The sequence below is a fragment of the Marmota flaviventris genome, chromosome 2, assembly GCF_047511675.1.
Source record: "Marmota flaviventris isolate mMarFla1 chromosome 2, mMarFla1.hap1, whole genome shotgun sequence".
Taxonomy (NCBI): domain Eukaryota; kingdom Metazoa; phylum Chordata; class Mammalia; order Rodentia; family Sciuridae; genus Marmota; species Marmota flaviventris.
Window position 1 is genome coordinate 48,861,612 of NC_092499.1, and position 15,784 is coordinate 48,877,395.

General features: G+C 40.9%; 1 protein-coding gene across 1 annotated transcript; it reads left to right on the forward strand.

Annotated features, from left to right (window-relative positions):
- Positions 1–2,299: 2,299 nt before the first annotated feature.
- Positions 2,300–15,463, forward strand: Pax9 (paired box 9). The gene is given in 4 exon segments (XM_027929728.2): positions 2,300–2,613; positions 2,615–3,258; positions 6,119–6,261; positions 15,209–15,463. Coding segments are annotated over 4 exon segments (1,356 nt in total).
- The last annotated feature ends 321 nt before the right edge of the window (positions 15,464–15,784 follow it).

The window sequence follows — 15,784 nt, forward strand, 5'->3', positions numbered from 1 at the left end:
TCTTGGATTCCCAAGAGCCCTCCTTGTTGTAAAGCGCCAGGAGGTGCCACATAACAGGTATTGGGTATCAGACCAGGGTAAAATCTCTCAAGTCAAACGTGGAGAAGACTTTAAACATTTGAAACCAACCAAAAAAAGGGAATAAATTCAAGTATTTCTAGATTTAAGACGTTTCACAAGATCCCGATTATGAAAAATCAAACGTGTTTAAATTCGTCTTTATCTTTCAAATCCTTCAGACTCTAAGTAAATTCGGATTTAGAATGTGTCCCCACCATAGAAGCGCGAGGATCTGGAGATCAATGTTCATTCTGAGAAGCACAGCTGATCATTACTTTTTTCCTGGGTTCTTGTCATTTGTTGGCTAGCCATCTGGGCCCAGTCAGCTTCCCTCTGTGTAGCCACACACATACCTCGGGACTGTGGGAGGATCAGCTTAAATACTGTGTACACAAGAAGGAGCGTCGTGACCATCAAGTAGCACTATCATTGTTCTCTATCCGAAGTAGTAGGAACTCACAGATTCATTTAAAATGTTCACCTTGTTTATTATTTTGTTCACATTCTTCACAGACTTTACTTCAAATATTAATAAGCTTGGCCTCCAAAAAGCATAGTGTACACTTTAGACAGAGTGAACGAAAGTGAAAATTCAAATATAGGCAGAGTCCCAGGGCCTCTGGTAGCTAAATAGAAGTCACCAGAATTACATACATATGTAGTCTCCGTTGTCTGCCTTCTTGGGACTAAGACTGACACATTTAAATAAGACCCTTTTGCTATGGCTCACTGGTTTGGAGGGCCCTGGCAAATTCTTACACCAAGAACTCACTGCCCTGCACCATAGCTGAATACTGCGGGGGGTGGCCTCTACCCCGACCGCTGGCCTTTATCGGGAGCTCCTTATGCACTGGTGATCGGTCGACGTGGGAGTGTGAGCCAGCTTTAGCTACGTGTAGTTAAGTTCTCTGCACACAGCAAGGTTGTGTGCGTGTGACTGTTTTACGCACAGGCGAGATCTCTGCTTGGAGCCCAAGTTGACACTGCGCTCCTGGATGAGTTCAGTGTGCTAAGTCAGCCGCAAGAGGGGCCTCCTTGGCCTTAACACCTCTGGCTCGGCCTCACAGCTACCCACTGGTCTCTCTGACCCACCTACCTTCTCACACCTACGTTCTTGCCACCTGGAGTAGTCTGGAATGAGGTAGAATCGGTGGGTAACAGAACTTCCCTCCTGCTAGCCCCCAAAGTCCTGCATGGTCGGTTATTCTAAGACTCCCCCATCCTTGTAAACAGTGCCGCGCTTCCCACCTAGAGTCTTAACTTCCATTCTGAGATGTTCCACGTTCCCACCTAGGGGTCTCCAAGGTCTCCATCCCCTCCTAGTCATTCATATTCAGACCAAACGCTTTCATTTGCTTATTCAGCATTTTTAGCAGCCTGATTTGCTGTCTGCTGTGCCGCCCCCCGGAAAGATGTCAAATACCCATTTTCATTCTATTTAGTCACCCAGGTGTGGAGCCAGCCTGAAAAAGACAGCGGAAGGAGTTTCCCGGACCGCGCTGTCACTCACCGAACGACACCAATCATCACGCAGCTTGCCCTCGGACCCTCCTCTTTGGGGGTGTGCCCTTAGTGAGTGATAGACAGAGCCGCCCGGCCCTACTCAGCCCAGCCCACGTTACTGCTTAGATTGAAATGCAGAACTCAAGCCTCTTTCATCAGGGCACAGACTTCCTTTTACTCCTTCCTTTTGCACTCTCGCCTCCTCCTCCCGGGGAGAAGCTGAGGTACCAGCAACCCGGAGCAGCAACAGGCCGGGCCACTGAGGCCGTGAGAAAAGTTTTTTTCTGGGAGTGTGGAACTGGGGCCCGGTTGGTGTACTGTTCGGAGCAATGGGTGAGTGGCGGCGAGGGACGCTGTCAGAACCGAGAAGGGAGGGAGGGAGGGAGCGAGCGGGCGAGGGAGGGAGGGAGGGAGTGCGAGGGCGCGCGCCACTGAGCGCTCACACTCTCCTTATTGACTTTGCTCGTGTTCCTACAAGTTGTAGGAACACGCTAAGGGTCAGCGACGCACAGCAGTTCAATCCGAACGCTGGCTACTGGGTTTCTGTTGGTGCCATTTTCTGATTTTAAGAGAAAGGAGCTGTGGCATTGGCGAGCTCTACAGCTCCAGTGGAAACCCAAGTTTTGTTTTACACACGCACACACACGCAAACAAAAACTTTCCAGCTTCCCCTAGACTTTGCGCGGGTCTCCGGGAGCGGCGCTGGTGACGAGTTGGTGGTGGGGAGGAGCGGCCCATGGACTTTTGGCTAGGAGGGGCGCGTTCGGGCGTCAAGACGGATTTCCCCGCCTGCTTCGGAGACTTCAACACTGGAGCGGCCCTGAGTCTCGCCACTCTACTTGCCTGTAGCAGCCGCCCCCACGCAGGGTTGAGAAAGGGATCCCAACCGACCCGAGATTGTTTGGGGCCGTTCGGCAATGTTCGGGGACCTATGGTTTGGGGACAGTACAAGTGGTTAGTCAGGGGTGGGTGCGTTAGTTCTGTCCCCGGACACTCACAGTCCAAGTGGCAGGCGGCTGTCCCAAGCGGCGGGTGCGCGTCCCCGCGCGCTGTGTGTTCCTTTTGCAGAGCCAGCTTTCGGGGAGGTGAACCAGCTGGGAGGAGTGTTCGTGAACGGAAGGCCGCTGCCCAACGCCATCAGGCTTCGCATTGTGGAACTGGCCCAACTGGGCATCCGACCGTGTGACATCAGCCGCCAGCTACGGGTCTCTCACGGCTGCGTCAGCAAGATCCTGGCGCGCTACAATGAGACAGGCTCGATCTTGCCAGGAGCCATCGGGGGCAGCAAGCCCCGGGTCACCACTCCCACCGTAGTGAAACACATCCGGACCTACAAGCAGAGGGACCCCGGCATCTTCGCCTGGGAGATCCGGGACCGCCTGCTGGCGGACGGCGTGTGCGACAAGTACAACGTGCCCTCGGTGAGTTCCATCAGTCGCATTCTGCGCAACAAGATCGGCAACTTGGCCCAACAGGGTCATTACGACTCATACAAGCAGCACCAGCCCGCGCCGCAGCCTGCGCTTCCCTACAACCACATCTACTCATACCCCAGTCCCATCACGGCGGCTGCCGCCAAGGTGCCCACGCCACCCGGGGTGCCCGCCATCCCCGGCTCGGTGGCCATGCCGCGCACCTGGCCCTCTTCGCACTCTGTCACCGACATCCTGGGCATCCGCTCCATCACCGACCAAGGTAAGGGCTCAGAGACCTAGCGCGAGGACGTGCAGAGCCTGTCTTCGCACCCCCGCGGGGATCCCAGTGTCTGCGGCCTCGGGCTCGGTGCCTATCCCACCACCTGAGGCTTTTTTTTTTTTTCCTTTGGAAACGTAAGGAGACTTTCCAGGGGGTGTCCTGATCTCATTAACTTGAAACTCATGCCCCTTGTTTCCTTGCCACACACAGTCTCCAGCCTCATCTCAAACTACCAGACCCATAACATCCCCCCGTCCCCAACACATGGTTCGCATTTTCCACCCTCCCCCGCCCCTCGCACTGCGGCAGCCTCAGCGGGCTGGCTGGCTTGGTGAGCGCTGCCCGGGCCCACTTGGGGCGCAGCCCTGGAGGCCCGAGCCGACTTAAGGTTGCCGGCGGCAGATGCCGCTACAGGCAACTTGTTTGGGGGATTAGATGTGACTGCTAGCAGTCTCATACGTTGTGGAAATTGTAATATTCTTCTCGGATTCAGGCAATCAGGCCAAATTCGCTCAGGCAGGAAGTTCAAATGTCACCTAATTGGTTTCATTCTTATGCTTCACTTCATTTTCCTCGGAAACGGAGGTCCCGGTTACTACTAGTAACTTTGTAACTTGCATTTAGCTGATTCCGGGTTCCCCTTTCTCCTCCCCCCACCTCACTTTTACCTTAACAGAGACATCAGTACCACTGCATATGACGCAGACAAAATTATATGCCGTCTTTTCTACTGTTGTCCCCGAGCCTGCCCCTTTCTTTTAGGGTCCCCTAGTCCCCGGGAAACAAGTGGACGTGTATCTAGTTCTTGCAAGGCTTCAGCGATGCCACCCCACTGTTCCTTTCCTTTCTCACCCCTGACCTTGCCGAGTCCTGAGGTCTTTCGCGTGGTCAGAACGATTCCCGGAGCCCTCCTGCTCAGTCTGGCTTCCGCAGGAGACCTGTGTTTGTTTTCTTTTACTGCGCTGTTAAAAAATAAATAAAAAGGCGTTAACTTCTTTCTTGGTAGGGAGAAAAGAAAGTAAAAATGCGGTAGACACAGAATTTAAATAATGCAGAGATAGCCTACCTTCTTAATTTCTCAGCATAAAGTTTAAAAAGTGCAGAGGGGGAAAAAAACTAAATAGGAAAGGGGGAAATAGTTCCTTTAATTATTTCCTGCCTTTTGCAGTTGCCACCACATTGGCACAATTACCTTTTTAAGCAATTAAAGCAGGGCCCTGATTTCTCATCTTCTTGTTTTTTGACCATGAATTTACAGGAATCCAGTTTTGTCTTATTTGGAGCTAGTTGGGGCTTTAGTTGGAGAGAGTTTGCCCTTGATTTATAGGATAAACTGACCTCACTGACATTTAAAGGAAGCCCCTGTTCATGGGAAAGTGTGAGATCAGCAGAAATGGAAGCTCACAGGGGGATCTCAATTTCTTAAGATAACTTCAGGCTTGTGCCCACCAAGTGCCTTTTGTCTGGAGAGGCAAAGAACTCAGGCAGTTCTGGACCCAAACAGTCTCTTGGTGCAAAAAATAGGAGCACAATCTATTTCTTTGGAAGGGGGAGACATAGTGAAAAAAGGCTGATGGAGTTGAAAAGAAAATTTTTCTTCTCTAGGGATCCTACAATCAGACCAAATGTCAATTAGGAAAGTATAGGATCACGGAGAGGCACAACTTTTCATTGTTGTTGATTGTGGATGTCAGCTTTGAACAACATGGTTTCAGACAAATCTGTAAACACAGAATGATAATTTCTTTAAAATGATCACCCCTTTAAAACACTGTTTTGGATGGAAGTGTTTAAAATTAAGCTATGGTGGCTTTGTCAAAGCTCACCCTTCAATCCCTAGCTCCAAAATAGGAAACAAAAAGACATCACTTGTGGTCTAAGTATCTCCTTTAAAATTTTATTTGGTCACTTAAAGATGCCAGTAATTCAATATGCACAACCATCGATATTGTGGTAATCACCTTACACTATATAATTTTCTTTGCATCTCCTTCAAGAAATAAAAGGATAACTGGTGGCTTTCCCCCTTTTCTTAATACTTGATTCTACTTTCATTTTTATTTCATTTTCTCTTATACTTAAAAAAAAAAACCCTCTGTATTTCTGCCACTGTCACTGGTGCTATTTACAGTGTCAGCGACAGAATTTATTTTTGAGTCATACACATATAACCTCATATATTTAATGTGTACAGAGAGCACAGAAGAATAGTCCCTTGCTCAAACAAGTTGGAAATCTTGCATTTTGCATGTGTATTGTGTGCATCATTTATGTATTTGTTTGCAAAGGACTTTGCAGGTCTTTAGCCCTATTTGTTGACATAAGTACCAGATCCCCACAATGCAGTGAGCACTTTTCTAGATGTCTCTGAGCACCAAGCCAGGTACCTCAGGTCAGGGCACTTCTCTCTCCATTTTCAAACTGCCAGAATCTCAGATCTTTACCACCTCCCTCCAGTTCGCCCCAGGTTAAAGAAAAAGGTATTCAACCTCACAGGTTCTTTCTGTGAGGTTCATTCGGGAAAATTCTCAAGTTTCTTCCACGGAAAGGAGGAGGGAAATCCAAGGCTGCTTGAAAACAAAAGGCAAAACTTCCCCAAATCCCAAACTATCTTCATGCAGGCAGGGGTGGAACGACTCAGAGAGGCCTACTCTTAGGCGAGTACAACTTTACTAGGTCCTGGGCTGTGAGTGGTGGAGGCCGCAGATGGCCACAGGGACCCTCTGGGCCACTCTCTTCCCGCCCCCGCCCCGAGATTGTAGTCCGGGAGCACTCTGGTTGCTAGGCTAGGTTCCGGCCGCGTCTCCAGAGGGGGGCAAGCGGGCAAGCCATCAGCTTGACATCTTCTCCTCCTTCCCAGGAGTGAGCGACAGCTCCCCCTACCACAGCCCCAAGGTGGAGGAGTGGAGCAGCCTGGGCCGCAACAACTTCCCTGCTGCCGCTCCGCACGCGGTCAACGGGCTGGAGAAGGGAGCCTTGGAGCAGGAAGTCAAGTACGGCCAGGTGAGGAGGCAAGGGCCTGGCCAGGTGGGTCGCGCGGCGGAGGGGTTTGGGAGGTGGAGGACTCGGGTCCCTTTCTGGGCCCTAACCGAGAGAAACCCAGGCTGAGGACCTGCTGCTGCCACTAGCCGGATTCCCAGTTGATGGAGGCAGGACCGAGGCTCGAGCCTCCGAGGGCAGAGTGGAGGCCACGACCCCCTCACCCCCGCCCGCCAGAGGCCAGGAGCGCGCGCCAGGGCGTGTGCCTCCCTCAGGCGCGGCCCTGGGAAGCGCTTTCAGGCCTGTTTGGACCCGGGAGCGCGGGCAGGCCGCGCCTGAAGCCCTTCCGTTATTCGCAAAGGGGCTAGAATTAACCAAAAAAGGAATTTCCTAAAGGCCGGGGCCTCGCAGCCTGGGGTTCTCAGAACAGCGCCCGAGATGGATCGCGGCCTCGGAGCCAGGGGCGCAAGAGGATGGTCGCTCGGCCCTGCGGGACGCCTGTCGCGGGACCTCGAGCTCCGACCGCTCCCCAAAGGTGGTTCCGAGAGAGACCAGAGGGGCAACCAGAGAAACCTAACAAAGTTACCATTTCCCGATTAAAGGTCGCATCGTCCTCTCCCAAGGGAGGTTAGTGAGAAAACCTCAAATTATACGGACTGGCTTTGGACCATTTAATTTTTCTTTCCCTCCGTCCCACCCCCAACTCTCCAAAATAAAATTTAAAACACTTGTGTCCCCCTCCCCCTGGGGTGTGGGGGGAAGCTAAGGAATCACCACAACGAAAACCCAAGAGACTGAGTCTAAATTCATCACTAAGATAGTCAAGAGTTCGAAACTCTCAAAACCCGGACTTGAAGGCAGACTAAGATTTCCTTGAGCAGACAGACCTCTGTAGGTTTGCAAATTTCTTAATCCCCAACTCCAATTTCAAAGCCTCAGAATACTTAGTTTTTGTTTGATTATTTTGAAGGCTTCCAAAGTTTAATGCTTTCTTATAGGATAAAAATCAGCTTTTAAACTCCAGTGGAATTTATTAATAATAAGAATTTATTATTCTTATTCATGGGGGACAGCCTGGTGTGTGTGGTCCTTGTCACTATTTTCTCTAACAAAGCCCAGTTCCACTTCCTCTTCCCTCCCTGATTTCGTTCAATCAGAGTCAGAATGCATATCAGCTATCCCATGATAAACACCACACAGAAAATAGCCAGAGGAGAATCCTCTTCCTTATCTCTTTCTGTGCAAAGAATGCCAATGGGATATTATAAGGAAGTTTATCGTTTTCTTTTACAAAAGGGCCCCATTTATTTCACCACTCATCAAATATGTACAATGGTTAGAAGCTCTGATCTAGCACCACCACTTCTTAAGCAAGTTATTTAATTTTTTAGAGCCCTCATTTCTTTATCTTTAAAAGGAAGAAATAATAGTCCCAACCTCAAAAGATATGAGAATTCAATGAGATGATGCAACCATATGGCACATAGTAAGCACTCAGTAAATATTACCTACGTTCTAAATGCTACAGATTGACTTTTAAAAATCAGCCATATTTAAAATAATACACGTTGTTTAGAAAGCCCATAGCAAAAAAAAAAAAAAAAAAAAAAGTCAAGGCATTTTGTTACAAACACTAAAAAGGGTGTATACAAAACACTGAACATAATAGCAAGCATTTAAATAGGTATTTAGTACTTTTTATTAGCTCATCATTTCTTGGAATAACATATTGTGAAGTATAGTTTTAAAAGTTTCTAATTCTCCTGTGTAGTTGATGAACCCAGTTTATGTATAAACCAGCCTTAAATCCAAAACATTTATAGTTATTTTCATTTTTACTCTTTTGACTTACATATGTTGTAAATCATTTTATTCTTTTGATTTATATTGAAGAAATGGTTAATTTATGATACATTTCAAAACCAATCTGTCAATTAATTTAAAATGAAAAAATTAAATATGATTTCAAATAATCCACTCTATGTATTCTGAACACTAAAATAGATTACCTTTTATACACTGAATTTGAAATCATATTTATTATTGATTAGTTAGTTTTACAAAAGCAAGTGATTTCAATCAGTGGCCACATATTGCTCTAAATATTTGAGAACACATTTTATTTTTTTTACAGAATAAAAATGATTTTAATATTTAAAAGTTCTGAATTGTAACATGCTTGTCTTCTGCTTTGTCATGTAGGTAGGTAATTAAAATGATGCAGAATTTCAGAATATGAAAAGTTTCTAAGCGTAATGTAAGTCAGTTGCTAGTCTATTATGATTATTAAAATAGTGCTTAATACTGACAATAGGCTACATAGGCATATAAGCTTAGGTTGTATCAGTTTTTTATCCGTTTTGGACTTTACCTTCATTGAGGGTAAAGTGATATATTAACATTCACTTATAAAAATGCAAAGGTGAAGTGTATAGCATATGTGTGTGTGTGCATTTCTCTTACTTGTAATCTTTCAAAATGTTATTATATTCCAACCAAAATGTGAACTCAGGTAACATTTCCCCCTCTGTATGAATAACTATCAAAACTTGAAAGTTTTTGACAAAAGCTGAAAATTTTTGCCTAAAATAATTTCAGAGCATTTATGGTTGTTATTAAATAATGCAAAATGATATTATACCAGTTTCATTTTAGTGTATAAAGGAGGAAATTGAGAATTCAGAATCAGGGCTTAGAGCACATTTTCTCAGAAGTCCCCTATAAAATTACCAAACGGCTGAACTGGCAACTAATTATGGATCCTATTGATTACTGTAATCTACAGTTTTTATTTTTAAATTACACGGGAAGATAGAAAGAGGACTGTGCAGCTATATACATATCTTTTGTTTTAAAAATTAGTTTAGAATATTAAAATTTTCTCTTACACATTAACACTACACCCTAATTGACATATTATTATTCAGAAGACTTTATTGAGTATCTCTGAAGATAGAATATTTACTTCTTTTAGCTTTTCCACCTACATTTAATATTGAGCTGGACATTTTAATCTCAGCTAATTCTGAATGGCAACAATGTTCCCTGGTCCTAATGACTGATTCTGTTCTGTTAAAAGCATAAAACTGCTATTGAATATAATCAAATGGCAAAAGAACATTAAATAGACAAACAAGAGGTTGGACTATATCTGCCCTTTTTACATGGAACTTGGCAAATTAATGCCTTGTTTTATTCAAACAGTTTATAAGTAACTATATTGTTCTTTTCTACAAATGAATATTCTTTCTCAGAAAAAAATTATTGCTTATCTGGTCCTTTAAAGTAATCTGAATGGTAGATTTACAAGTTTTCAGTTTCTTCATTTTGGGGTCGCATATGTTAACTCAGTAACTTTAATATAACACCAATTACAAATTCAGATATCAGAAATAGAGAATAGTCTATAAATACTTGAATTTCTAAAAGTTCAGAATTAAATATGTTGTGAAAACAGTTAAATTTAAAGACATGATCTGAAATTTTCGCAAAGCATTCACTTGTACATTGTCTTTGAATTGAAGATAGTATTCAGAATCCTGAATGTAATTTTCTAGTGCATTATTTTAAAAACTAGCTGTCCTTGGGAACATATAGTTCTCATGAAGGAAGAAGTTAAATTATACTGAATTTTCTTCACTTCAAATAAAGTTAACTTTTGTTAAATAATTTATAATTTTATACAGAATGAAATCTTAGACAAATACCAATAAAGAGTGTTTGAAATTGATAATATTAGCTATTATGAAAAATATTATTTGACCTGGCTAACTTTTAACTAGTATTAGTTTTAATCAAAATTAATTTTATACCAGTAAAATGTGTCATATAAAATATCAGGAAAGGATAATTAAGAAATTTTAAGCTTATTCAAAATAACTCAAAGAAAGGGTTCTTAATGTTCTTACCCAGGAAATGATAATAAATGCTTGAGGCAGTGGATGTTCTAAAAACCATGATTTGATTATTACACAATGTATGCATGTATCCAAATACCACACTGCACCCCATCAATTGCACAATTATTATGTGTCAACAAAACACAAAATGAAACTTTTAAGAATAAGCTGTTGAAGGCTACACCAATTTTAATAATATTTTAGAAAAATTAGAATTAAAAATTGGAAACTTTTTAAGTACTGTGCAGCAGCTTCCCACTACCTGAAAACATTTAGCTCTGCAGTGTGATAACTAAACATAATTAAGATCCTTGTGGGTGAATGTTAAAACCATCTTTGTAACCATCTTTTCATTTTATCAGGTTTGTTTTAGTAGGTCATTACATAATGAATTAACAAGGGAAGAACAATAGTCAGGAAAATGATTTCACCAAAAAAGCATCTTGCTTATTTGCAGATATGAAACTTTTTCTTGATTATGATATCAATATTGAAATTCTAGGTGAAGTACAACTTCATTGTGGCTAAATATACTTTAACATAAAGCCAAGGTAAATATATTTTATGAGAAGGAGACGACCAGGTAGTGCTGATAAGCGGATGATAGATTGGGGTAGAGATTCTGACACTGTAATTTGTGTTTTCTTCAAGAGAGAATATGTTGAGCAGACAATTCCCCAAAGTTGAAAAATAAACTATAAGCTCTAATTGCCAGTTATCATAACAATCCCCCCTCCCTATGATCACAAGTATTTGGATACTACTGCAATTCCATTTTCTTGGAAGGAAAAGAGGAAAAAATGGAATAATCATAAATCCAATAATGAAATGTGTAGTTTAGAAATTTTGTTTACTTTTTTAACAACTTTATTCATTTTGTTTAAAGTATAATGTTAGCTCTGTGATAAAGGGTACCTAGCTTTTTGTTTTGTCCTTAAACTACCACATCTTTTGCTTTCACAAACCTATAGTAACTTGAGTTTAGAAAATGTATAAGATGTGTTCTATTTTATGGGGATACAAGGTAATTAAGGCAAGTCCCTGTCTTTGAACAGGTTCTAATCTAGCCCTCTGCTGACATAGCTTTTCAACATGTTCATTAAAACTACTTTTTAAAAACTGAAAAATCTACTTCTCTCATATTTTAGAACAGGTGAAATGAAAGTTCATGCTTTCATTCTTCTCTGATAACTATAACCAGAACTACATTTCATTTTAAATATTGTTTTAGACTGTTTCCTGTAATGTCCGTGTGATGAAAGTTTTTTCCTAAAAATACTCCACAAAGAAATAACTTATTTTTTTTTCAGGGTATGCATTTTGGTCTGTTTTTCTTTGTATTAGTAAATCTTATTTTCAAAGTTAGGCAGAAGATAATATGCTATAGGGAAGGCCCTTGCATAGTCCTTCAGAGTAAGGAATTCTCAAGGCTCCCATAGAAGATCTACACGAAAAATAAATTGATGGGTTGAGGTCTTATTTATTAAATATTTAGGCAAAGTCATTTTCAAAAATGAGATTTCCATTACATGCCCATTGCTGAAGTTTCATTTGGAAAATTTGTTTACTCTTCCCTGGGGATTCCATATGTTGGTTGATTTATAAATCATATTTACAATCCAATTAAATAGAGTAATTTAGCATGTTTGCTCCCACTATATTTATGGTGTACATTTGGTAGCGTACTCAGCTAGCTAGCTTTTCAGATTAATTACATGCCCTTCAATGAAAACATTAAACAGATTTGGGGAGTTTAAGTCGTGTACTCTTTTACTCGAAAGAATAAACAAATATCAATGCTACCTGTAGTTGTTTCCTTTGCAGTGGAAAATTTTACTCTTTCAGTGATTGCTTCATAAATAACAATTACTTTACCCAGTAGAGATTTATATCTTTTACTAATGTCATGTTTCAAAATTAATAGTGAGAAAATTGATGTGTTTATTGAGTCATTAGAATGAATGAATAGTGTAGGTGGCAGGAGGCAGGAACATTTTGAAGCCAGTTGTTCTCTCTTGCTTACTCATTTTTTTCTAAATTTCTAAATCTGAACTTCAAAAGTAAAATGAAAAGTTAAGACTCCCCCTAATCTAGGTCATTATTTAACCCAAGGAAAAGCTAAGGTTATTATTTTTATACTGCTGCTTTTATACTAAGGTTGGTTTTTTTAAAGCAAACACTAAGCAAGAAGAAATCACCCCTTTTTGAGCTTTTCTTTCTACCCTTTCTGTAATACAGAGGGGATTCTATCAATAAAGTGACACTAAATAAAGATTGTAGATTTTAGAGAACTTTGAAGTGTTTAATACTAGTAGAATAATAACATAAAGGAAGTTTGGTATGCTAAGTATGAGAAATTGGACATAAAGGTATAAAATGGTAGTATTTTTTTATGCTTGATAAATGAATATAGTCATGGAGTAAGTAAGGTACCTGAAGGTAAGGCCTAAGTCTGATATTTTGCTTTCCCTAAATTCCAGGAGCATTATCTAAGATGAAAGTCATATTCAGCATGGTTTATATTCCAGGGTCAGTGTCTTGGGATGAAATGCAGGGTCTTTACAAGCCAAGAATGCTTTCTACCACTGAGCTGTATTCCCAGGCCTTAACATTCTTATTTTACTTTTCTAGGTGCACACTGATCAATAGTATTAAATACTAATTATCCCTAGGAGAAGGCCAAGTACTGATGTGAACATCTTTCCATAATTCTATTGGAATGATCCCATTCTAAACGTAAATTTCTTTCAGATTATTGGGGAAACTCTGAAGAAAAGTGATTAAAACTGTAATCTCTATGAAATGCTGGATTGATAACTATCTTGACGTTCATTTTCTGAGAACCTTAATGTGAGATAAAATTAGCCATTTGAGACATAATTAGTCATTCTCAAAATGGAGAAAAAAGGATTTTTTTAAAAAGAAAAAAAAAAAAAGAATGTAACAATGAGAATTGAGTTCTAGAAGAGGAAAGAATCTTTTACTAAATGTTATCTCAAAAGACAGTCTAGTTTGATATTAATTGGATCTGTCTTCTAATTTTCCAGAAAAAAAAAAAAAAACAGCATGATGCACTACAGAAGACCCTGCATCAGACAGGGGTGATAAATTCTTTTAATTCATGGCCATGGACTGGCCACTTGGCTTGGAGTAAATGGATAAATCCTTCCATCTACATCCGTTTTTTTTTTCCGATGGTGATACGCAATGGTTTCTTTGCTAATGATGCTGTGTTTTGTTTAAAAAAATGCAGCATCTTTCTTGGGATCCCTTGAAATATATTTTAATTTCAATTGAACATTATATCATATTCATAATATATTATCTTGTAATTGTGATAAACCCAACAGTTTACAATTCATTAATCCTCATAATTCTGTAATATATGTTGAATATTTCTTGGTGCCTAAGACACAGTAGACACTCAAGAAACTTTAATTTCCTTTCTTTTCCCCCATTTTTCAAAGAGTAAACATTGACACATAGAAGAACACCAAGGTGTATGTTCTTCCAAACCCAAGATACAAGGTTAATATATTTTTTTCTTATTTTGTCAGAAATTCATGAGAAATGCTCAACTACACCCACGTACATATTCTACTACTACTACTACTACTACTACTACACACACACACACACACACACACACTTTCATTTCAAACATACTTTTTGAGACCCTACCATTGCATTCTCACAGGTGTAAAAATGAAAATAATAGCCAAGTAAATTAAATATAAAACAATTTCCAGGGCGAGTGATGAAGCTGAATGGAAGAGCTCATGCTTAGCAGTACAAGGCCCTAGGTTCAATCCCCAGTGCTGAAAAAAAGGAAAATATAAAAAACAACAATTTCTGTTTTGTAATTGAATTGGATAAAATAACTAAGATATGTCTGATTTATTTAAGAATTAAATTGAGTTTTCTAATTGAATTCTCATATTTACTTATATTTTCACTAGGAAATATGTTAATGTGTTAGCCCATTCATGTCATGACCAGGAAATAGGCTTCATTATTTATCTCTAAATAGTGTAGAAATAGAGGAGAAAAAAAAATAAGCTACTTGAAGAAGAGTGCCGAGTGTTCATGCCAGAAGTAGGATTAGAAATCAGGGTGTTTTTGGTGTTGTTAATAGTAACGATACCAACAATAATTTATTGGGTGCCAAAAGAGCACTGGTTTCTAGGCAGGCTTGCCTGCCAGGGCTGTTGCGTTTTGTTTGCAAACAAAGATTTTTTTTTTTCAAACAAAGATCTAAGTTAATTTCAAGAGATTTGTTCATATGGGTTTTAAATACTCACACTATTGAGCACAAAACATTTTCAAGCAAAATTTCCAATTTTAAAGCCATGCATATGCAGTTAATTTGTATTTGGCTAGACAATTTCCTTTCTGATAAAATTTTGGAAAAAAATCCCAGTGTTCATTAAACAAACAAACAAACAAAACACTTGCAAGACAAAACATGATTTTACGTGTCTTTTGTCCAACCAGCATTTTCAACTTGATGTCTTAAAATATGGGCCATGTTTTTATTTATTTTCTTCCAAAATTTTATCAGAAAGGAAATAAAGTCTTGCTAATTTTGTATTTCTAATGTGACAGCCCATACTCTGTGCCCTTTTTTTACTGGAAATGAAAGCTATACCAACCAGGGCAGTCACAAATGCCTCAACAAAAGAGCCAAACAAAACCAAGGCATTGGGATAGTTGACAAAGGCAGTGTGGACAGCTGAACAGATTTCTGAGAGTATTTAATCACCATTAATTCTTTCTTTGCCCTGCTTCTCCTTCCTACATTTCCAAGTTGCAAAAGCAAATAGTGTGAACTTTCTGGTTGTAGCTTCCTTAACATTTTTGTGGAAAGAATAATATCTTGCTTTTCAGCCTCATTTGTTTAAGTAGCAAAACTTTGAGTGCCTTTAGAATGTAATTCAGATCAGATCTAAAAAAAATGCTTCAGAAAGTATAGTAATAATATTGTTAGCTTGCTCAGAATTTATATTTTGCTTCTTTCTAAGAACCTGTGGATTACAAAAAATGTGATTATTTTTCATCTCTTTTTCTCTTAGGCACCAAACGGTCTCCCAGCTGTGAGCAGTTTTGTGTCAGCATCCAGCATGGCTCCTTACCCCACCCCAGCCCAAGTGTCACCTTACATGACCTACAGCGCTGCTCCTTCTGGTTACGTTGCTGGACATGGGTGGCAACATGCGGGTGGCACCCCACTGTCCCCCCACAACTGTGACATTCCGGCATCGCTGGCCTTCAAGGGAATGCAGGCAGCCAGAGAAGGTAGTCATTCTGTCACCGCTTCTGCACTCTGATGAGAAATTCCGTCTCCAGCAGCTGCTCTCGGGTCTCCCCTTCTCAGCACATCCTCCCCACTTTCCCAGGTTTCACATCTCACCCCTCCTGCCTTCTACCCTTCTTGCCTGGAGAGCTGGCTTTACAGACTCACATCCTTTGTGCTGATGACACTTAAATATTTCTTGCCATAACCTCTTTCTTGCAGAAAACCTGACACGACTTAGGATTTTAAAACAAAAGCAACGTTAAGGATTGAATGAGACTTTTGTGTTGCCCACACACTGTTTTAACGTAGTGAAGAAATCTACACCCCTCAAAGGGCTTAAGGAACTTTTAAA